This window comes from Pseudophryne corroboree, assembly GCF_028390025.1.
Source record: "Pseudophryne corroboree isolate aPseCor3 chromosome 3 unlocalized genomic scaffold, aPseCor3.hap2 SUPER_3_unloc_11, whole genome shotgun sequence".
Taxonomy (NCBI): domain Eukaryota; kingdom Metazoa; phylum Chordata; class Amphibia; order Anura; family Myobatrachidae; genus Pseudophryne; species Pseudophryne corroboree.
The window spans coordinates 1,418,412-1,442,292 of NW_026967499.1; the positions used below are offsets into that span (position 1 = coordinate 1,418,412).

Here is a 23,881-nt window from a genome sequence, read left to right on the forward strand (position 1 = left end):
CATGTCACCTCTAGTAATCCCACATGAGCGTCCATGTCACCTTTAGTAATCCCACTTGAGCGTCCGTGTCACCTCTAGTAATCCCACTTGAGCGTCCGTGTTACCTCTAGTAAACCCACATGAGCGTCCATGTCACCTCTAGTAATCCCACCTAAGCGTACGTGTCACCTCTAGTAATCCCACCTGAGCGTCCGTGTCACCTGTAGTAATCCCACCAGAGCGTCCGTGTAACCTCTAGTAATCCCACATGAGCGTCCATGTTACCTCTAGTAAACCCACATGAGCGTCCATGTCACCTCTAGTAAACCCACATGAGCGTCCATGTCACCTCTAGTAATCCCACCTGAGCGTCCGTGTCACCTCTAGTAATCCCACCTGAGTGTCCGTGTAACATCTAGTAATCCCACATGAGCGTCCATGTTACCTCTAGTAAACCCAGATGAGCATCCATGTCACCTCTAGTAATCCCACCTAAGCGTCCATGTCACCTCTAGTAATCCCACATGAGCATCCATGTCACCTCTAGTAATTCCACATGAGCGTCCATGTCACCTCTAATAATCCCACATGAGCGTCCATGGCACCTCTACTAATCCCACATGACTGGCCATGTCTCCTCCAGTAATCCCACATGAGCGTCCATGTCACACTAGTAATCCCACATGAGCGTCCATCTCACCTCTAGTAATCCCACATGAGCGTCCATGTCACACTCTAGTAATCCCACATGAGCGTCCATGTCACCTCTAGTAATCCCACATGAGCATCCATTTCACCTCTAGTAATCCCACATGAGCTTTCATCTTTTATCAAGCTCCAGTCCCAGTCTTTAAAAAAGTAAATAAATAAAATCAAAGCTAGCACTATAGTACGAGTTACAGAATTATAAATTGTACCCTATGACATCTTGGGTCTTGTCTACTCATTTTATAATTATTTGCCAATTTGTATTTCCATAATGTATTTTATTTCCAGCAGATGGACACACAAGCAGGAACATCTCAGAAGGACATCTAATGTTATCCCCGGATTGTGACATAAAAGATAATGACAGTAGACAGGATTCTCCAGGAAATAATCCCATTACCCCAATTATACATCCAGCTCTATCAGCTGATCCTCCTGATCCTGGGAAATGTTCTCCTGATCACTCTGATATTGGTGCATCTGTTACAGCTCTGACAGTAGATACAGTGTTTCCCTGTTCTATAGATTCCAAATGTTTTACACAGAACACAAAGCGTATTACCCATCAGCCTGCGAAGGCAGGTGAGAGGCCATTTCCATGCTCTGCGTGTGGGAAATGTTTTGCATACAAATCAACTCTTGATGCACATGAGAGAAGTCACACAGGTGCATCACCATTTTCATGTTTTGAGTGTAAGAAATGTTATACCCAGAATCCAGCTCTTGTTATACATCAGATAAGTCACACAGGTCAGGGGCTATTTCCATGTTCTGAGTGTGGGAAACATTTTGCACAGAAATCAGATCTTGTTGCGCATCAAAGAAGCCATACAGGTGAGAAGCCATTTTCCTGTTCTGAATGTGGGAAATGTTTTACGCAGAGCTCAAATATGATTAAACATAAGAGAACTCATACAGGTGAGAAGCCATTTTCTTGTTCTGAGTGTGGAAAATGTTTTTTACGTAAAGTCTGTCTTGTTAGACATCAGAGAAGTCACACAGGTGAAAAGCCATTTTCGTGTTCTGAGTGTGGGAAATGTTTTTTACATAAATCAGATCTTGCTAACCATCAGAGAACTCATACAGGTGAGAAGCCATTTTCCTGTTCTGCGTGTGGGAAATGTTTTTTAAGTAAATCGAATCTTATTACACATCAGAGAAGTCACACAGGTGAGAAGCCATTTTCCTGTTCTGAGTGTAGTAAATGTTTTTTAAGTAAAGCACATCTAGTTTCACATCTGAGAAGTCACACCGATGAGAAGCCATTTTCCTGTTCTGAGTGTGGGAAATGTTTTTTAAGTAAATCAAATCTTATTACACATCAGAGAAGTCACACAGATGAGAAGCCATATCCATGTTCTGAGTGTGGGAAATGTTTTTTAAGTAAAGCACATCTTGTTAGACATCAGAGAAGTCACACAGGTGAAAAGCCATTTCCATGTTCTGAGTGTGGGAAATGTTTTTTAAGTAAAGCACATCTTGTTACACATCAGAGAATTCACACAGGTGAGAAGCCATTTCCATGTTCTGAGTGTGGGAAATATTTTTTACAGAAATCAGATCTTGTTAAACATCAGAGAAGTCACACAGGTGAGAAACCATTTCCATGTTCTGAGTGTGGGAAATGTTTTGCTTACAAATCAGATCTTGTTAGACATCAGAGAAGTCACACAGGTGAGAAACCATTTCCATGTTCTGAGTGTGGGAAATGTTTTTTACAGAAATCAGATCTTGTTAAACATCAGAGAACTCACATAGGTGAGAAGCCGTTTCTATTTCCTGAGTGTGGGAAATAAATCAGCTCTTGTTGACCACATTAGACATTACCGAAGTGAGGAACCATTTTAATCTTTTGGAGTATAATCATCATTGCCATGCATTGTTCCTCAAGGTTCTGTCCTATCTCCTATACTTCTTGCAATCTGCATGCTACCACTGGGTGAAATAATCAGACGTCATGACCCAGTCTGCCACTACTATGCAGATGACCTGCTTTTTGCTCCATGTACTGAGAACCTAATACCAATCCTAAATGGTTGTCTAGCTGAGTTCCAGGGGTGGATGATGCCAGTTGGCTGTGACTCAGTCTTAGTGAAACATAATAGAAGCTCACCAACAAAGGACAACACTACAGCTTTACCAACCATCTGGATTTATGCTTTGAGTTTCAGAGTTACAAAATGCTGACTGCGGAATCTTTGTGTTCTGGATTGTGGCTGACACAGACATCTGGTATCAGCCACATTCAAATCCTCGTTCTTTGGACCATAGCCAGAATGAAGCACTTGATTCCCTCAAACACATAGCCTACTGCTATGCCATCTACCTGGGTCTCACAGCAAAAGAATTACACCGCTTGCAGCTAGTACAGAATGCAGCAGCCAGTCTGTTACCTAACCAGCCCGTTCCTGCCACATAACACCCATTCTCTACTCTCTCCACCGGCTGCCTGTAAGATGGGAAATCTATTTCATAATCGGCTTACTGACCTTCCCAGCCCAACATTACATGGTCCAAGGTACCAGAAGCAGCTTCTGCCTCCTTACTGCCCAGCTTGTTTATTTCTGCAGATAAAGGACTGTTACCAGCAGCACCAGGAAACTCCCATAATGCATTTGGGGGTCAAACTTTTAGCTGTGTAGCCCTGGCCATGGAACTTGCTGCCTCGCACAGTCCAAGAGGCCTCCACCCTAGAGCCCTTCACAAGCAGGCTGATGACTGACCTGTTACTCATTTCATTAATGCTCCTCTAGTTCTTACATATATCCCACATGCTTAGTTCTTTGTTCTGTTGTTCATTTTGTAACTTGTGCTTTGTGTGATTGTGTAATGCCAGTTTGTACTATCTATATTGCTGCACGACAATATGGCGGCCATAGGAACGTGTTTCCACTTCTAGTTTCCCATTCTTATCTCATCTGATCATCTTAATCAGGAGTGTTGTGGGATACAAGATCCTATCCATATATACCCTGTACATTATCATGTGCATTAGAGTCACCCGGGTTCCATCTGCGGTGGTTTGTTGTATGTTACATCTATATGGTGCGGATACTCCCCTGTATGATTTCATAATAAAAGCTTTTGTTTGCAGCTAATTATTGCATTATAGCTTTTTTGTCTGTTTTATATTCCCGTCTGAGTAATTCCGCCCTTATATGTCTAATCCCGGAGTGGACCCCAGAAGATTATGTGACCTATATGAGTTTCCATCATTCTGTTTCGTATAAGCATATGTGTAAGAGCATGGCGGTCACTGTCCATCATATTTAGGCGGTAGAATGGAAGTGGGACTGTCTGGAATTTGTGAGGGACGTGGACACTATCCTGCTATTACTGTTTGGACACGTGGGGTGTGAGTCCTCCCTACAATATTACACTATTGTGTTCTTTTTCTGTGTATGAAATACAAATTGCTCTCACGTCTGCATCTTGCAGGCTGTTATATAAGCCCCTATAGCTGTTATAGATACATATAATTATGTGTAAGACTGAATACTGTATCTGCACTGTATGTGACACCCAAGCTATACGCCATATGTAATTATGGAAAGATAATAAGCATTAGACGCTATTACAGTTGTGTCCTCATACAGCCAGCCTCAATATGCCACACAGTGGGAGAAGCCTGGCGTGAGTGAGCTGACAGGTCTCGTACAACTCTGCTGGTATCAGGTGGCTTATGCAGAGTAGAGACGCACCAGGAGACTCTGCTGAGTAATGTGACACTTGTATATCTGGGTGCGACTGAGTCTCTAGGGGAATCATATTAGCTGCAGGATGGATTTGCTCTGTTACTCCGCTGCACTTTATGTAGGCGGGGATCTCGCTGAAAAAAAAGTGCTCGCTGCCCGACAGGTATTGGGCACTATTAGGTGAATTCGGCAGGCCGGGTGAAGGGGGTGAATCAGGCCAATTGGATTCCCCAATATACGTAGCACAGCACAAGTCGCACACAGATATACAAGTCAGCACAGTCCCCTGTGGGGTCCTGACTGCGTCACGTTCGTGTTGGTGCAGCATTCGGATATAAGAGGTGCGCAATCCTCTCCCAGGTGTAAAGAACACAGAAACCGGCTTCACTCTCACTTCCAAATAAAGCTACAAAGTCTAAATCCCCAAACTATTACTTATACACAGTATATAGAAAGGACAGTTCTATAATCTAGTATGTGTATCAGCCACAGTCACTATAATATGGTGATAGTCAGTACACGGGGGCTTATTGGGATAATCATGTCACCCACTTACATGTCACATGACCTACTGCTTACATGGCTGTTGCTGATGTGTACTAGAGATGGAGCCTCCATAATCTTGGCTCTTTGTGTGACTAGGCGCATCTAGTCACTGCGAGCGTCTCCGTCTGGATGGGACATGCGCCCGGACGAAGATGTACCCCATTCACTTGAATGGAGAGTGTCTCCATCCGCGCTCCTGGACAGAGTCGGTCTGAATGGGAGCGTCTCTGTGCACTCCCAGTGTGACTAGGCGGATGGATCGCGTAGTCACGCCTGGGCCAGCTAAGATAACGCTGGCTCCATCTGTATGTTACTATTCTAACCCAGGATATCTAATTCCTAATTTGGTTTTAGATTTGTTTTCCTCCCCAGGAAGGGAGATCCAAAAATATTGCAATATTTAAATATTACTGTTACCCCTTCGGCGGCACTCCGGGCACTTCACAAGAATAGACCACACCACGTCTTTAAGCCAACGTTTCAGAGTTCATTGAACTTTTTCATCAGGACGATACAACACAATACATTTCACTCACCTAAATACCTCTGTCCTCCCCTCCACGGCGCACACCGCCCGCCGCCTCCCGCTCCGTAAAAACTGACGTCATCGCTAGGAGTCTGGCGTCGGCATCATCGTCACTGGAGGGTGGGACCAGAGCACCCAATGTTATAACAGAGATGAGCGGATTCGGTTTTACTCGGTACCCAAATCCAGAAAAAAAGAACTTGCGATAATTCTGGTGTTAAGAACCGAGTAAAACCGAACCCGCTCATCTCTACATTATACAAAATGTTATTACATATAACAAATAGCTGATTGATTAAAAACAGTAGACAAAGTAAAGCACAAAATAGACCAACCCACACCCAGTATATGGGACAGGCGCATTTTGTACTATCCATCCGATGACTACATTTATCTTATTCATGACACCTCACTATTGTGTCATATTCTATTTATAATCAATCCAAAAAAGTAACTAAAGACAATATAAGCTGATTATATAATATCACATTCCTAGCATCTAAATAGATCAGCAAAAGCAATATCAAGGGAATCCTATAGACACTATGTCCACTTTATTACAGAAAACATGATAATCCCGATTGCTCGTTACGTCCCCTCGGAGAGAGGGTATCTAGTGTGAAAATCCGCTTACCTTCTGCGTTACGTAATAGTAAACCCCTGTCTCCACCCCTCTCCAGAGGTGGGATGTAATCAATAATCTGGTGTCTTAACACCGCTATGGAGAGTTTAGCATTAAGAAAGTGCCGGGTCACTGGCTGGTCACTGTGGCCCGCGTTCAATGAAGATCTAATCGCATGTCTATTCCCCGCCATGCGTTCCTTCATCATACATTCTGTCTTACCGACGTAATGAAGTCCACACGAGCAACTCAATAAATACACCACATATTTTGTGGTGCAAGACACTCTGGCCCTCATTCCGAGTTGATCGCTCGCAAGGCGATTTTAGCAGAGTTGCACACGCTAAGCCGCCGCCTACTGGGAGTGAATCTTAGCTTCTTAAAAATGCGAACGATGTATTCGCAATATTGCGATTACAAACTACTTAGCAGTTTCAGAGTAGCTCCACACTTACTCGGCATCTGCGATCAGTTCAGTGCTTGTCGTTCCTGGTTTGACGTCACAAACACACCCAGCGTTCGCCCAGACACTCCCCCGTTTCTCCGGCCACTCCTGCGTTTTTTCCGGAAACGGTAGCGTTTTCAACCACACGCCCCTAAAACGCTGTGTTTCCGCCCAGTAACACCCATTTCCTGTCAATCACACTACGATCGCCGGAACGAAGAAAAAGCCGTGAGTAAAAATCCTATCTTCATAGCAAAATTACTTGGCGCAGTCGCATTGCGAACATTGCGCATGCGTACTAAGCAGAAAAACGCTGCGATGCGAAGAAATTTACCGAGCGAACAACTCGGAATGAGGGCCCCTGTATCTAATTTTATATTTCTCTGACATCCTAGTGGATGCTGGGAACTCCGTAAGGACCATGGGGAATAGCGGCTCCGCAGGAGTCTGGGCACAAAAGTAAAGCTTTAGGACTACCTGGTGTGCACTGGCTCCTCCCCCCATGACCCTCCTCCAAGCCTCAGTTAGATTTTTGTGCCCGACCGAGCAGGGTACAATCTAGGAGGCTCTCCTGAGCTTCTTAGGAAAAGTTTAGTTTTAGGTTTTTTATTTTCAGTGAGACCTGCTGGCAACAGGCTCACTGCATCGAGGGACTAAGGGGAGAAGAAGCGAACCTGCCTGCTTGCAGCCAGCTTGGGCTTCTTGGCTACTGGACACCATTAGCTCCAGAGGGACCGAACACAGGCCCAGCCTCGGAGTCCGGTCCCAGAGCCGCGCCGCCGGCCCCCTTACAGAGCCAGAAGCAAGAAGAGGTCCGGAACATCGGCGGCAGAAGACATCAGTCTTCACCAAGGTAGCGCACAGCACTGTAGCTGTGCGCCATTGCTCCTCATACACACTTCACACTCCGGTCACTGAGGGTGCAGGGCGCTGGGGGGGGCGCCCTGAGAAGCAATAAAAACACCTTGGCTGGCTAAAATGACATCACATATAGCTCCAGGGCTATATGGATGTATATTAACCCCTGCCAGATTACAGATAAAAGCGGGAGAAAAGTCAGTCGAGAAGGGGCGGAGCCTATCTCCTCAGCACACTGGCGCCATTTTCCCTCACAGCCCCGCTGGAAGGACGTCTTCCTGACTCTCCCCTGCAGTCCTGCACTACAGAAAAGGGTTAAAAAGAGAGGGGGGGCACTAATTATGTGCAGTATAACTATATTAAGCAGCTATAAGGGGAAAAACACTCTATATAGTGTTATCCCTACATATATATAGCGCTCTGGTGTGTGCTGGCATACTCTCCCTCTGTCTCCCCAAAGGGCTAGTGGGGTCCTGTCCTCTATCAGAGCATTCCCTGTGTGTGTGCTGTGTGTCGGTACTGCTGTGTCGACATGTATGAAGAGGAAAATGATGTGGAGGCGGAGCAATTGCCTGTAGTGGAGATGTCACCCCCTAGGGGGTCGACACCTGAGTGGATGGGCTTATGGAAGGAATACGTGAAAGTGTTAACTCTTTACATAAGAAGTTTGATGACTTGGGACAGCCGGCTACTCAGCTTGGGCCTGTCCAGGCGTCTCAAAGGCCATCAGGGGCTCTAAAATGCCCGCTACCTCAGATGTCAGATACAGACGTCGACACGGATACTGACTCCAGTGTCGACGACGAGGAGACGAATGTAACTTCCTGTAGGGCCACACGTTACATGATTGAGGCAATGAAAAATGTTTTACACATTTCTGGTAGTACAAGTACCACTAAAAAGGGTATTATGTTTGGTGAGAAGAAACTACCTGTAGTTTTTCTTGCATCTGAGGAATTAAATGAATATGTGCTGAAGCGTGGGTTTCTCCCGATAAAACACTGTTAATTCCTAAAAGGTTATTGGCAACGTACCCTTTCCCGCCAGAGGATAGGGCACGTTGGGAAACACCCCCTAGGGTGGATAAAGCGCTCACACGCTTGTCCAAACAGGTGGCACTGCCGTCTCCTGATACGGCCGCCCTTAAGGATCCTGCTGACAGAAAGCAGGAGACTATCCTAAAATGTATATACACACATACAGGTATTATACTGCGACCAGCGATCGCCTCAGCCTGGATGTGCAGTGCTGGGGTGGCTTGGTCTGACTCCCTGACTGAAAATATCGATACCCTTGATAGGGACAGTATATTACTGACTGTAGAACATTTAAAAGATGCATGCATGATCCACAGAGGGATATTTGCCGACTGGCATCAAGAGTCAGTGCGCTGTCCATATCCGCCAGAAGAGGTTTATGGACGCGGCAGTGGTCAGGTGATGCCGATTCTAAAAGGCATATGGAAGTATTGCCTTATAAAGGGGAGGAGTTATTTGGGGTAGGTCTATCAGACCTAGTGTCCACAGCAACTGCTGGGAAATCCACGTTTGTACCCCAGGCAGCCTCTCAGCATAGGAAGACGCCATATTATCAGGCGCAGTCCATTTCGGCCCCATAAGGGCAAGCGGACAAAAGGCTCCTCAATTCTGCCCCGTGGCAGAGGGAGAGGAAAAAGGCTGCAACAAATAGCCAGTTCCCAGGAACAGAAGTCCTCCCCCACTTCCGCCAAGTCCTCAGCATGACGCTGGGGCTCTACAAGCGGACTCAGGCACGGTGGGGGCCCATCTCAAAAATGTCAGCGCACAGTGGGCTCGCTCACAGGTGGACTCCTGGATCCTTCAGGTAGGATCTCAGGGGTACAAATTGGAATTCAAGACGTCTCCCCCTCGCCATTTCCTAAAGTCTGCCTTACCTCCGACTCCCTCCGACAGGGAGGCGGCATTAGAAGCTATTCACAAGCTGTATTCCCAGCAGGTGATAAACAAGGAAAAGGTTATTATTCCATGCTATTGTGGTACCGAAGCCGGACGGCTCGGTGAGACCCATTTTAAATCTAAAGTCATTGAACACTTACAATGGTGTCTCTGGACATCAAGGATGCTTACCTCCATGTCCCAATTTACCCTTCTCACGCTGCCGTTTGGATTGTCCACGGCACCCCGGGTCTTTACCAAAGTAATGGCCGAAATGATGATACTCCTTCGAAGGAAGGGAGTTTTAATTATCCCTTACTTGGACGATCTCCTGATAAGGGCAAGATCCAGGGAACAGTTGGTAGTCGGGGTAGCACTATCTCAAGTAGTGTTGCAGCAGCACGGTTGGATTTTCAATATTCCAAAATCGCAGCTGATCCCGACGACACGTCTTCTATTCCTAGGGATGATCCTGGACACAGTCCAGAAAAAGCTGTTTCTCCCGGAGGAGAAAGCCAGGGAGTTATCCGAGCTAGTCAGAAACCTCCTAAAACCAGGCCAAGTGTCAGTGCATCAATGCACAGGGGTCCTGGAAAAAATGGTGGCTTCCTACGAAGCAATCCCATTCGGCAGATTCCACGCAAGAACTTTCCAGTGGGACCTGCTGGACAAATGGTCCGGAACGCATCTTCAGATGCATCAGCGGATAACCCTGTCAACAAAGACAAGGGTGTCTCTCCTGTGGTGGTTGCAGAGTGCTCATCTTCTAGAGGGCCGCAGATTCGGCATTCAGGACTGGGTGCTGGGGACCACGGATGCCAGCCTTCGAGGCTGGGGAGCAGTCACACAGGGAAGAAATTTCCAGGGCTTGTGAACAAGCCTGGAGACATCACTTCACATAAATATCCTGGAGCTAAGGGCCATTTACAATACTCTAAGCCTAGCAAGACCGCTGCTTCAAGGTCAGCCGGTGCTGATCCAGTCAGACATCATCACGGCAGTCGCCCACGTAAACAGACAGGGCGGCACAAGAAGCAGGAGGGCAATGGCAGAAGCTACAAGGATTCTTCGCTGGGCGGAAAATCATGTGATAGCACTGTCAGCAGTGTTCATTCCGGGAGTGGACAACTGGGAAGCAGACTTCCTCAGCAGGCACGACCTCCACCCGGGAGAGTGGGGACTTCACCCAGAAGTCTTCCACATGATTGTGAACCGTTGGGAAAAACCAAAGGTGGACATGATGGCGTCCCGCCTCAACAAAAAACTAGTCAGGTATTGCGCCAGGTCAAGGGACCCTCAGGCAATAGCTGTGGACGCTCTGGTAACACCGTGGGTGTACCAGTCAGTGTATGTGTTCCCTCCTCTGCCTCTCATACCCAAGGTACTGAGAATTATAAGACGGAGAGGAGTAAGAACTATACTCGCGGCTACGGATTGGCCAAGAAGGACTTGGTACCCGGAACTTCAAGAGATGCTCACAGAGGACCCGTGGCCTATACCTCTAAGAAGGGACCTGCTCCAGCAAGGACCCTGTCTGTTCCAAGACTTACCGCGGCTGCGTTTGACGGCATGGCGGTTGAACGCCGGATCCTGAAGGAAAAAGGCATTCCGGATGAAGTCATCCCTACCCTGATCAAAGCCAGGAAGGATGTAACCGCAAAGCATTATCACCGCATTTGGCGTAAATATGTTGCGTGATGCGAGGCCAGGAAGGCCCCTACAGAGGAATTTCAACTGGGTCGATTCCTGCATTTCCTGCAAACAGGAGTGTCTATGGGCCTAAAATTGGGGTCCATTAAGGTTCAAATTTCGGCCCTGTCGATTTTCTTCCAGAAAGAACTGGCTTCAGTTCCTGAAGTCCAGACGTTTGTCAAGGTGGTGCTGCATATACAGCCTCCTTTTGTGCCTCCAGTGGCACCTTTGGGATCTCAATGTAGTTTTGGGGTTCCTCAAATCACATTGATTTGAACCACTTAAATCTGTGGATTTAAAACATCTCACATGGAAAGTGGTCATGTTGTTGGCCCTGGCTTGGGCCAGGCGCGTGTCCGAATTGGCGGCTTTATCCTGTAAAAGCCCTTTTCTGTTTTTCCATTCGGACAGGGCGGAATTGAGGACTCGTCCTCAGTTTCTCCCTAAGGTGGTGTCAGCGTTTCACCTGAACCAGCCTATTGTGGTGCCTGCGGCTACTAGGGACTTGGAGGACTCCAAGTTGCTGGACGTTGTCAGTGCCCTGAAAATATATGTTTCCAGGACGGCTGGAGTCAGAAAATCTGACTCGCTGTTTATCCTGTATGCACCCAAAAAGCTGGGTGCTCCTGCTTCTAAGCAGACGATTGCTCGTTGGATTTGTAGTACAATTCAGCTTGCACATTCTGCGGAAGGCCTGCCACAGCCAAAATCTGTAAATGCCCATTCCACAAGGAAGGTGGGCTCATCTTGGGCGGCTGCCCGGGGGGTCTCGGCTTTACAACTTTGCCGAGCAGCTACTTGGTCAGGGGCAAACACGTTTGCTAAATTCTACAAATTTGATACCCTGGCTGAGGAGGACCTGGAGTTCTCTCATTCGGTGCTGCAGAGTCATCCGCACTCTCCCGCCCGTTTGGGAGCTTTGGTATAATCCCCATGGTCCTTACGGAGTCCCAAGCATCCACTTAGGACGTCAGAGAAAATAAGATTTTATTCACCGGTAATTCTATTTCTCGTAGTCCGTAGTGGATGCTGGGCGCCCATCCCAAGTGCGGATTGTCTGCAATACTTGTACATAGTTATTGTTACAAAAATCGGGTTATTATTGTTGTGAGCCATCTATCCAGAGGCTCCTCTGTTATCATGCTGTTAACTGGGTTCAGATCACAGGTTGTACGGTGTGATTGGTGTGGCTGGTATGAGTCTTACTGGGGATTCATAAATCCTTCCTTATTGTGTACGCTCGTCCGGGCACAGTGTCCTAACTGAGGCTTGGAGGAGGGTCATGGGGGGAGGAGCCAGTGCACACCAGGTAGTCCTAAAGCTTTACTTTTGTGCCCAGACTCCTGCGGAGCCGCTATTCCCCATGGTCCTTACGGAGTTCCCAGCATCCACTACGGACTACGAGAAATAGAATTATCGGTAAGTAAATTCTTATTTTTTTCCCTTCAATGAGGGGGACAGAACATATCTTCCACCAACATATGGCTGCATGTAATACATCCTAGGCCCTGAAAGCTTCCAGGCTTTTGAGTAGATAGGAAAGTACAGCAACAAAAGACGTTTCTATCAAATTGTAGTTGGAGCATTTATGTTAGTCTTAACTACATAATCTCTTATATTTTTTCCCCCGTTTATATGCTGGCATTAGCTGTACTTTACACAATCCACTCAAAGCTTTATCTGTCTGTATAACGGGCCAGAATGTTTTACTTATCCCATTCATTTTATTACTTTGCGTATTAAACCTGATAACCCATATTAATCTCTCTTGTTTTTTAACAGCAGATTTGTTTGATTTTAACGTGCTAATACGTGGAATATTCATCACCTTTTGTTTGAGACCCTTCAAAACGTTTAACCTGTATCCTCTCACCAGGAATTTACTAACAGCAACATCCAGTGGCGCTGCTAGTTTATACTCATCACTTACTATGCGCCTTACGCGCAACGTCTGGGAATACGGCAATCCTCTATGTAGGGAAAATGGGACGATGGCTCCAAGCCACCAACAGATTATCACAATCTGTGTCTTTCACAAACATATCCGTACACATTTTCCCGTGCAAAATTTCTATATGGACATCCAAATAATTTACACTGATAGGATCCATCAAGTATGTAAATGTTACAGGTGAAGATGACTGGTTATGTGATATAAGTAACAATTCTAGATCTTTCCTTGTGCCTGTCTGCAGTAGGAGTAGGTCATCTATATATCATTGGTACATAAGTACAGGGGCGGATCCAGAACAAAATGACAGGGGGCACCATTACAGGGAAATAGGGGGCTGGGGTATTCTTTTATGTGCACCAAAGGCACGCGCGCTCCTGGAAAAGTGGGTGTGGATCCGTAACAAGGGTCATGGCCTTAAAAGCAATGCCCTATCCACAAGCCATGCCCTCATTTTCATCACACCTTCTAACCCTTCCTCATCCATTCCAAAGCTCATGCCTACCTTTCCCTCCTCAGTCCTCACCCAGTCCCCTCACCAGTCACAGCAAAGCTCCCCTTCCCAGCCTCTAGACTCCAGGTAACCATCCTCTCTTCCACCTCCTGACCCCTTTTCCCGCACCCAGCACTGCTCAGCTCCATACCTCAATCTCAGACTGCTTTTCTGTATACACGGAGAGGCAGTGAGCAACTTAGAGTATGGTGGATAGAGGTAGTGGGTGACAGGAAGAGGGTGGCAGAAGAGAAAGGTGACAGGGAGAAATAGTGGGAGATGGATAGGCAGCGGATGATAGGAAAGGGTGACGGCAAGAGACAGTGGGTGACGGAGAGAGGCAGTAAGTGAGAGGGTGACAGGGAAAGGCAGTGGGTACCAAGATAAAGCAGGGTGTGACGGGGAGAGGGTGATGCCTTGCAGAGTCAGAGGATGACAGGAGAGGCTGACAGGGATATAGTGACTCGGGAGAAGCAGAGGGTGAGGGTACGGGGAGAGACATAGAGGCAGTGGGTGACAGGGAGAGGCAGTGGATAGATAAGAACCCCTTGGCCCATCTATTCTGTCCTTGTACATGAACTATTATACACTAGAGTTCATTTTTGTCACAAGCCAATTTATTAACCAGTATATTTTTGGATTGTGGGAGAAAACCGGAGGATACCCACGCAAGTATGGGGAGAATATACAAGCTCCACACAGGGAATGGAACCCAAGTGCCCAGTGACAGTAATGCTAACCACTACACCACCTGTATTGCCCGATGCAGCGAGCACATCACTATCCCCAGTACGTTGCCCCCCCCCCCCCTTCAACTCATGCGCAGATAACGGAGTAGTAACAAATATGGAGGATGAGGGGGGATTATATTTGGGGGCTAATACGAGAACTTCCTTCCAATCACAGGAGAAATACGACAAATATTCATTTCTAGACCTTTTTTTATATTTTCTGTTATTTATTTGTTTTTGTAAATAAAAGTAATTAAAATTCAAAACAAAAAGTTTGTTTTATTTTTACATGCAATAAAAGTTATGAAAATATGGAAATTTTCTTAAAATCCGTAATTTCATTCTGATAGCTACAAAAGGAAACTTTTTCTGGTAAATCTATTTTTTCTTTAATTAGTAATGTGAAAGAAATAAAAATCAGATATGCAGAACCCGGACTCACAATTTGTGCTGACCGGTGTTATGAAACGACTGCGCATGTGTACGGATCGTAATGTGCAGGTGCAACGCCAAATTCCCCCAAATCCTGTGCCCAAGTGTTTTCAGGGCGGGTGTGTGACGTCCGCTCCGGCCCCGATCACCCTGATTCTATCACACTGTAGGAGTAAGTCCTGGCCAGAGGCGGATTTAGACCTCATGGGGCCCTAGGTAAGACACTGGTGTGGGGCCCCCTCCCTCACACAATCTGTAGCACTATATTTTCCTGCCTGATTCACGCCAATTTCATTATCCGTCACGCCGTTAGCTGCGGCAGTAGTGACGCTGGTGTCATGGACGCCACATAAAAGAAAAGGAAGAAGTAAGCGTGGACAGTGCGAGGAAACACAGAGCCGTAGCGTCAGACTTACAGCTATTTATTGTGTATACTGAGAGGAGCCATATGTTTGTAATTCAGACTGAAGATTGGGGAGAGATAAAGTGAGAGGAATGTCATCTGCAGAGAGTGAAATGTTGTAACGGTTCTTCCCCACTTCAATCCCTTTAATATTAGGGTTAGCTGTAATTCAGTGGCTCTCAAACTCGGTCCTCAGGACCCCACACAGTGCATGTTTTGCAGGTAACCCAGCAGGTGCACAGGTGTATTAATTACTCACTGACACATTGTAAAAGGTCCACAGGTGGAGCTAATTATGTCTCTTGTGATTCTGTTAGGAGACCTGCAAAACGTGCACTGTGTGGGGTCCTGAGGACCGAGTTTGAGAACCTGTGCACTAGACCACAGGTTCTCAAACTCGGTCCTCAGGACCCCACACAGTGCACGTTTTGCAGGTCTCCTCACAGAATCACAAATGAAATAATTAACTTCACCTGTGGACCTTTTAAAATCTTTTTTGCTGCCTTGCGATCAGATAGTCTCTGCCTATGGGGGAGTGTATTTTCGCTTTGCAAGTGTGGGAACGCATGTGCTGCCGAGTGGCCCAAAAAAGTTTTGTGCAGTTTCTAAGTAGCTCTAGACTTACTCAGCCCTTGCGATCATTTCAGCATGTCTGGTCCGGATTTGATGTCAGACACCCGCCCTGCAAACTCTTGGACACGCCTGCGTTTTTTCAACCACTCCCTGAAAACGCTCACTTGACACCCATAAACGCCCTCTTCCTGTCAATCACCTTGTGATCGCCCGTGCGAATGGATTCTTTGTAAAATTCATCGCACAGCAACGATCCGCTTTGTACTCTTACGACGCGCCTGTGCATTGTAGTGCATACGCATGCGCAGTGTCAAAGTAAAAAATATTACAGAGAACATACAGACTCCACACATTATGAGTCGCTAAGCTTGCTAATATGCGCAGCGAGCACAGCAATATATGGTAACATACGCATTTACACAGACATGCCACAGAGATAGATTCGACACATATTTCATACAGCACATAATTATAACATATCAAGCGCCAGACGTCATAATGTTTTAAAATTATATAATGGAGTAAAGTCATGTATGTGTATCATTGGAACGAAGCAAGAAAGACATGTCGTGTTTGGTATTAAAGCAACCAGATTAATGTGTATATCAATTTGATGCCTGTTATTAAGTTGTAGCTCATTGCAACAAGTAGATATGATTAAATGTATGAAAGCTAAAGTCACTCTTATTAGAACAGTGGATTTCCTGGAAGACAGGATGCCTGACCAGTGGCTATCTCCTGTGATTACACCATCAAGGCTGGACCTTGCTTGCATATGAACTGACCAATGACTCATCATGAATGAGAAAGTTCCCTACCCTAGACTAGTCACAAGAGATCTGTATACGCCCCCAAGAGACTCAGTGTATTGCTGAAGAGACACACAGAAGCGTGCTTTTTCCCCTGGGTCCCGAGCTTGATGGAGTGTTGGTAATATTTTGCTTCTGTTAGCTGGAGTTGAGACACAGCTGAAGATGAAGGAACTGGAGCGATTATAAAGTGCATTGAGGGAGATGGTGATGTATTACTGGCCGTGTCTGTAATGAATTAGTTTGTATTAACTGCTTACTGTGTAAATTGTAGCCATGTAACTATATTTCTCTAACGTCCTAGTGGATGCTGGGGACTCCGTCAGGACCATGGGGATTAGCGGGCTCCGCAGGAGACGGCACAACTAAAAAGTCTTTTAGGTCACATGGTGTGTACTGGCTCCTCCCCCTATGACCCTCCTCCAAGCTTCAGTTAGGTTTTTGTGCCCGTCCGAGAGGGTGCAATCTAGGTGGCTCTCTTAAAGAGCTAGTTAGAAAAAGTTTTTTTTAGGTTTCTATCCAGTGTCTCCTGCTGGCGACAGGAGCACTGCAACGTGGGACTTAGGGGAGAGACTGGCAACTCACCTGCGTGCAGGAGGATTGCAGTCTTAGGCTACTGGACACTGAGCTCCAGAGGGAGTCGGAACACAGGTCAGCCTGGGGTTCGTCCCGGAGCCGCGCCGCTGATTCCCCCTTACAGACGCTGAAGACGGCAGAGACGGAGGTCCGGAAACAGGCGGCAGAAGACTTCAGTGTCTTCATAGAGGTAGCGCACAGCACTGCAGCTGTGCGCCATTGTTGCATACACGGCTCACGGATCTCGGTCACGGAGGGTGCAGGGCGCTGCTGGGGGCGCCCTGAGCAGCAATATTAAATACCTTAGAGGCAAATAAATACATTACATATAGCCATTAAGGCTATATGTATGTATTTTACCCAGGCCAGTTTATTAAAAAAACCGGGAGAAAAGCCCGCCGGAAAAGGGGCGGAGCTTAGTCTCCTCAGCACTCGGCGCCATTTTCCTGCACGGCTCCGCTGGTGAGGAAGGCTCCCACGACTCTCCCCTGCACTGCTACAGAAACAGGGTAACAAAGAGAGAGGGGGGCATAATTTTGGCGATATAATTATATATTGAAGCGCATATATATAAGAACAACACCTTTTAGGGTTGTTATATAAATAATAGCGCTTTTGGTGTGTGCTGGCAAACTCTCCCTCTGTCTCCCCAAAGGGCTAGGAGGGTCCTGTCTTCAATAGAGCATTCACTGTGTGGCTGCTGTGTGTGTCGGTACGTGTGTGTCGACATGTTTGAGGACGATGTTGGTGTGGAGGCAGAGCAATTGCCGATGATGGTAATGTCACCCCCTAGGGAGTCGACACCGGAATGGATGGCTTTGGTTATGGAATTACGTGATAATGTCAGCACATTACAAAAGTCAGTTGACGAAATGAGACGCCCGGCAAACCAGTTAGTACCGGTTCAGGCATCTCAGACACCGTCAGGGGCTGTAAAACGTCCCTTACCTCAGTCAGTCGACACGGGTACCGACACAGATGAATCTAGTGTCGACGGTGAGGAAGTAAACGTATTTTCCAATAGGGCCACACGTTATATGATTACGGCAATGAAGGAGGCTTTGCAGCTCTCTGATACTACTGGTACCTCAAAAAGGGGTATTATGTGGGGGGTTAAAAAACTGCCTGTATTTTTCCCAGAATCAGAGGAATTGAATGATGTGTGTGAGGAAGCGTGGGTTGCCCCCGATAGAAAATTGCCAATTTCAAAGAAGTTATTGGCATTATACCCTTTCCCACCAGAGGTTAGGGCCCGCTGGGAAACACCCCCTAGGGTGGATAAGGCGCTCACACGTTTATCAAAGCAAGTGGCGTTACCGTCTCCTGATACGGCCGCCCTCAAGGATCCAGCAGATAGGAGGCTGGAAACTACACTGAAGAGTATGTACACGCATACTGGTGTTATACTGCGACCGGCAATAGCCTCAGCCTGGATGTGCAGCTCTGGGGTAGTGTGGTTGGATTCTCTGACTGAAAATATTGATACCCTGGATAGGGACAGTATTTTATTGACTCTAGAGCAATTAAAGGATGCATTTCTTTATATGCGTGATGCTCAGAGGGATGTTTGTACTCTAGCATCAAGAGTAAGCGCGATGTCCATATCTGCCAGAAGAAGTTTATGGACGCGACAGTGGTCAGGTGATGCGGATTCCAAGAGGCATATGGAAGTATTGCCATACAAGGGAGAGGAATTGTTTGGGGTCGGTCTTTCGGACTTGGTGGCCACGGCAACTGCCGGCAAATCCACCTTTTTACCTCAGACTCCTTCCCAACAGAAAAAGACACCGTCTTTTCAGCCGCAGTCCTTTCGCTCATATAAAAAGCGACCAAAAGGACAGTCTTATCTGCCGCGAGGCAGAGGAAAGGGTAAGAAAGGGCAGCATGCAGCCCCTACCCAGGAACAGAAGCCCGCCCAGGCTTCTACAAAGCCATCATCATGACGCTGGGGCTGTGCAAGACTTAGGAACGGTGGGGGGTCGGCTCAAAAATTTCAGCAATCAATGGGATTACTCACAAGTAGACCCGTGGGTCCTGCAGATAATATCTCAGGGGTACATGCTGGAGTTCGAAAGGTCTCCTCCTCGCCGGTTCCTAAAGTCTGCTTTACCAACGTCTCCCTCAGAAAGGACGTTGGTTTTGGAAGCCATCCACAAGCTGTATTCTCAGCAGGTGATAGTCAAGGTACCCCTCCTACAACAGGGAAAGGGGTATTATTCCACACTGTTTGTGGTACCGAAACCGGACGGTTCGGTAAGACCTATTCTAAATCTGAAATCCTTGAACCTGTACATACAAAAATTCAAGTTCAAGATGGAGTCACTCAGAGCAGTGATAGCGAATCTGGAAGAAGGGGACTTCATGGTTTCCTTGGACATAAAAGATGCTTATCTACATGTCCCAATTTACCCTTCACACCAAGGGTATCTCAGGTTCGTGGTACAAGACTGTCATTATCAGTTTCAAACGCTGCCGTTCGGTTTGTCCACGGCTCCTCGGGTCTTTACCAAGGTAATGACCGAAATGATGGTTCTTCTACGAAGAAAAGGCGTATTAATTATCCCTTACTTGGACGATCTCCTGATAAGGGCAAAGTCCAGAGAACAGCTGGAAGCCAGTGTTGCGCTATCACAAGTAGTGCTTCAACAACACGGGTGGATTCTAAATCTTCCAAAATCTCAATTGACTCCGACAACACATCTGTTGTTTTTGGGCATGATTCTGGACACGGTTCAGAAAAAGGTGTTTCTCCCGGAGGAGAAAGCAAGGGAGTTATCCGAACTTGTCAGGAACCTCCTAAAACCAGGAACTGTGTCAGTACATCAATGCACGAGAGTCCTCGGAAAGATGGTGGCTTCGTACGAAGCGATTCCTTTCGGCAGATTCCATGCTCGGACATTCCAGTGGGATCTACTGGACAAATGGTCCGGATCGCATCTGCACATGCATCAGAGGATAACATTGTCACCGAGAACAAGATTGTCTCTCCTGTGGTGGTTGCAGACGGCCCATCTGTTAGTGGGCCGCAGATTCGGCATACAGGACTGGGTCCTGGTGACTACGGATGCCAGCCTACGAGGTTGGGGAGCAGTCACAAAGGGAAGAAACTTCCAGGGCGTGTGGTCAACCCTGGAAAAATCTCTTCACATAAATATACTGGAGCTAAGAGCGATATACAATGCCCTAAGCCAAGCAAGACCTCTGCTTCAGGATCAGCCGGTGCTGATCCAGTCCGACAACATCACGGCAGTCGCCCACGTCAACCGACAAGGCGGCACGAGAAGCAGAAGTGCAATGACAGAAACTGCACGGATTCTGCGCTGGGCGGAGAATCATGTCGTAGCACTGTCAGCAGTGTTCATCCCGGGAGTGGACAACTGGGAAGCAGACTTCCTCAGCAGACACGACCTTCACCCGGGAGAGTGGGGACTTCATCCAGAAGTCTTCAACATGATGGTGAACCGTTGGGAAAAACCAAAGGTGGACATGATGGCGTCTCGCCTCAACAAGAAGTTGGACAGGTATTGCGCCAGGTCAAGAGACCCACAGGCAATAGCTGTGGACGCTCTGGTAACACCATGGGTGTACCAGTCAGTATATGTGTTCCCTCCTCTGCCTCTCATACCAAGGGTACTGAGAATTATACGGAAAAGAGGAGTAAGAACAATACTGGTAGCTCCGGACTGGCCAAGAAGAACTTGGTATCCGGAACTTCAAGAGATGCTCACGGAGGATCCGTGGCCTCTACCTCTAAGAAGGGACCTGCTTCAACAGGGACCTTGTATGTTCCAAGACTTACCGCGACTGCGTTTGACGGCATGGCGGTTGAACGCCGGATTCTAAAAGAAAAGGGCATTCCTGAGGAAGTTATTCCTACTTTAATTAAAGCCAGGAAAGATGTGACCGCACAACATTATCACCGTATTTGGAGAAAATATGTTGCGTGGTGTGAAGCTAAGAAGGCTCCAACGGAAGAATTTCAATTGGGTCGATTCTTACATTTCCTGCAAGCAGGATTGTCTATGGGCCTCAAATTGGGGACCATTAAAGTTCAAAATTCGGCCTTATCAATTTTCTTCCAGAAAGAACTGGCGTCAGTGCCTGAAGTACAAACTTTTGTAAAAGGTGTACTACATATACAACCCCCAATAGTGCCTCCAGTGGCACCGTGGGATTTGAACGTGGTTTTAAATTTTCTCAAATCTCATTGGTTTGAGCCTTTAAAATCAGTAGATTTAAAATACCTTACATGGAAGGTAACCATGCTATTGGCCCTGGCTTCAGCCAGGAGAGTGTCAGAATTGGCGGCTTTGTCGTACAAAAGCCCATATCTGATTTTCCATTCGGACAGGGCAGAATTGCGGACACGTCCTCAATTTCTCCCTAAGGTGGTTTCAGCTTTTCACTTGAACCAGCCTATTGTGGTGCCTGCGGCGACTAGCGACTTGGAGGATTCCAAGTTACTGGACGTTGTCAGAGCATTAAAAATATATATTTCGAGGACAGCTGGAGTCAGAAAATCTGACTCGTTGTTTATATTGTATGCACCCAATAAGATGGGTGCTCCTGCGTCTAAACAGACGATTGCACGTTGGATATGTAGCACAATCCAACTTGCACATTCTGTGGCAGGCCTGCCACAGCCTAAATCTGTAAAGGCCCACTCCACAAGGAAAGTAGGCTCATCCTGGGCGGCTGCCCGAGGGGTCTCGGCATTACAACTTTGCCGAGCAGCTACGTGGTCAGGGGAGAACACGTTTGTAAAATTTTACAAATTTGATACTCTGGCTAAGGAGGACCTGGAGTTCTCTCATTCGGTGCTGCAGAGTCATCCGCACTCTCCCGCCCGTTTGGGAGCTTTGGTATAATCCCCATGGTCCTGACGGAGTCCCCAGCATCCACTAGGACGTTAGAGAAAATAAGATTTTACTTACCGATAAATCTATTTCTCGTAGTCCGTAGTGGATGCTGGGCGCCCATCCCAAGTGCGGATTGTCTGCAATGTTTGTACATAGTTATTGTTACAAAAATCGGGTTGTTACTATTGTTGTGAGCCATCTTGTTAGAGGCTACTTCGTTTTGTTATCATACTGTTAACTGGGTTCAGATCACAAGTTGTACGGTGTGATTGGTGTGGCTGGTATGAGTCTTACCCGGGATTCAAGATCCTTCCTTATTGTGTACGCTCGTCCGGGCACAGTACCTAACTGAAGCTTGGAGGAGGGTCATAGGGGGAGGAGCCAGTACACACCATGTGACCTAAAAGACTTTTTAGTTGTGCCCTGTCTCCTGCGGAGCCCGCTAATCCCCATGGTCCTGACGGAGTCCCCAGCATCCACTACGGACTACGAGAAATAGATTTATCGGTAAGTAAAATCTTATTATATATATATATACTGTACATTGTGATATATTGAATACATATCCTTTTTTTAACATCAATAATTTTTTATTGGATTTTATATCGAATGCAAAAAAAAAAGGGGGGGTACAGAAAAAAAACAGGGTGGGGAGGGATGTACACGTCAATGAAATAAAACATACGTACGAGACAGATAACATAGCAACTAAGCAGGTATACAGGTATCCTAGTCATATTAACAGATGAAGGTGTGCAGAGCTAGGTCAATAGGGTTTATCAACTCCACCCCTAGCATCAGGGGGGAGGCAGTTGATAGCATTATAAACATAACAGCTAGTATAAACCAAAAGGAAAAGCATGGGAGATGGAGCACTCAAGAAGTAGTAGATTCCTCATTCAGGCTAAATTGTAAAAGGGTGTCTTCCCTGGGTGTGATATGAGAGCAGAACCTTCACCCTCCGTGACGTATTCATGCCAATGGAACCATCGCATAATGGGAGAGGAAGCAGAGGAGGAATAAGGCACACATTCAGTTTCCATGGTATAATGGAAATTAACTTTAAGGAACACTTTTAGAGCAGGAGGGACTATCGCTTGTTTCCAGGCTTGGGCCAAGGTTGCCTTTGCTGCTATACAAATGTGTCCTAATAAGTACCTTTGGGAGGCTGAGACCTCCAGGGTATATATATGTAGGAGAGAGAGCTAAAGCTGGGGATGGGCTTAAAGATAGACATAAAACTTTATTTATCAGCATAAATACATCTGCCCAGAAAGTTTGGAGAAGGGGACATGACCAGAAAATGTGGTACAAATGTCCTATTTCTCCGCAATTTCTCCAACAGTGTGGTGAGCAGGAAGGCCAAAATGTGTGCAGTCTGTCCGGGGTCAGGTATAATCTATTGAGTAATTTAACATGCATTTCTGAATGGTTTAAACAGCGAGACATGCGGAATGTTAAACGATATCATTTCTCCCATGGTGTCTCTGCTATGGGAATACCCAAGTCCCTCTCCCAGAGCTACTGGGCATTAGACTTTTGGTATGGGACCAATGAGATGAGTGCATTGTACCAATAAGTGATATCTTTAGTTGATGTAGGCAATACCACGCGGGATAGGATAGACTGAACCAGAGGGCTGGGGGGAGTTTGTACGATGGGTAGACTCTTAAACCAATGTCTGATTTGAAAGTAGTGAAATAGTTCAGTACTCGGGAGGGAGAATTTATCGTGCAACTGGGCGAATGAAAGAAAGGCAGTTCCATCTAATAAGTCTCCAAGGGTATAAATATTACAAGCCTTCCATACAGAGATATGTAAGTTGGGAATTAATTTACTCACTGCTTTAAGTGAAAGGGCCTTGTAGGGGGTAGTAATGCCAGGGAGCTTACTTATCAAACTATCCCATATTCGTAAAGAAGAAGCCGTAGATGGAAGGATGGTCAAGTCGATGGGACGTAGGGCTTTAGGAGTCCACAACAGATCTGCTAAGGGGTTTCCTATGCAACCAACATCTTCAATGTGGGCCCACAAGGATATGGGGTTGGACGGGTTCCAAAATTTAAGTTG

General features: G+C 46.6%; 1 protein-coding gene across 1 annotated transcript in view; it reads left to right on the top strand.

The window, feature by feature from the left end:
- Nucleotides 1-977: 977 nt before the first annotated feature.
- LOC134983269 (uncharacterized) overlaps nucleotides 978-23,881 on the top strand; it is a 402,217-nt gene continuing 379,313 nt past the window's right edge. Inside the window, exon 1 of the mRNA XM_063948992.1 lies at nucleotides 978-2,470. Coding sequence (XP_063805062.1) covers nucleotides 1,017-2,470 — 1,454 coding nt within the window. The 5' untranslated portion in view covers nucleotides 978-1,016. The remainder of the gene's footprint in view (nucleotides 2,471-23,881) is intronic.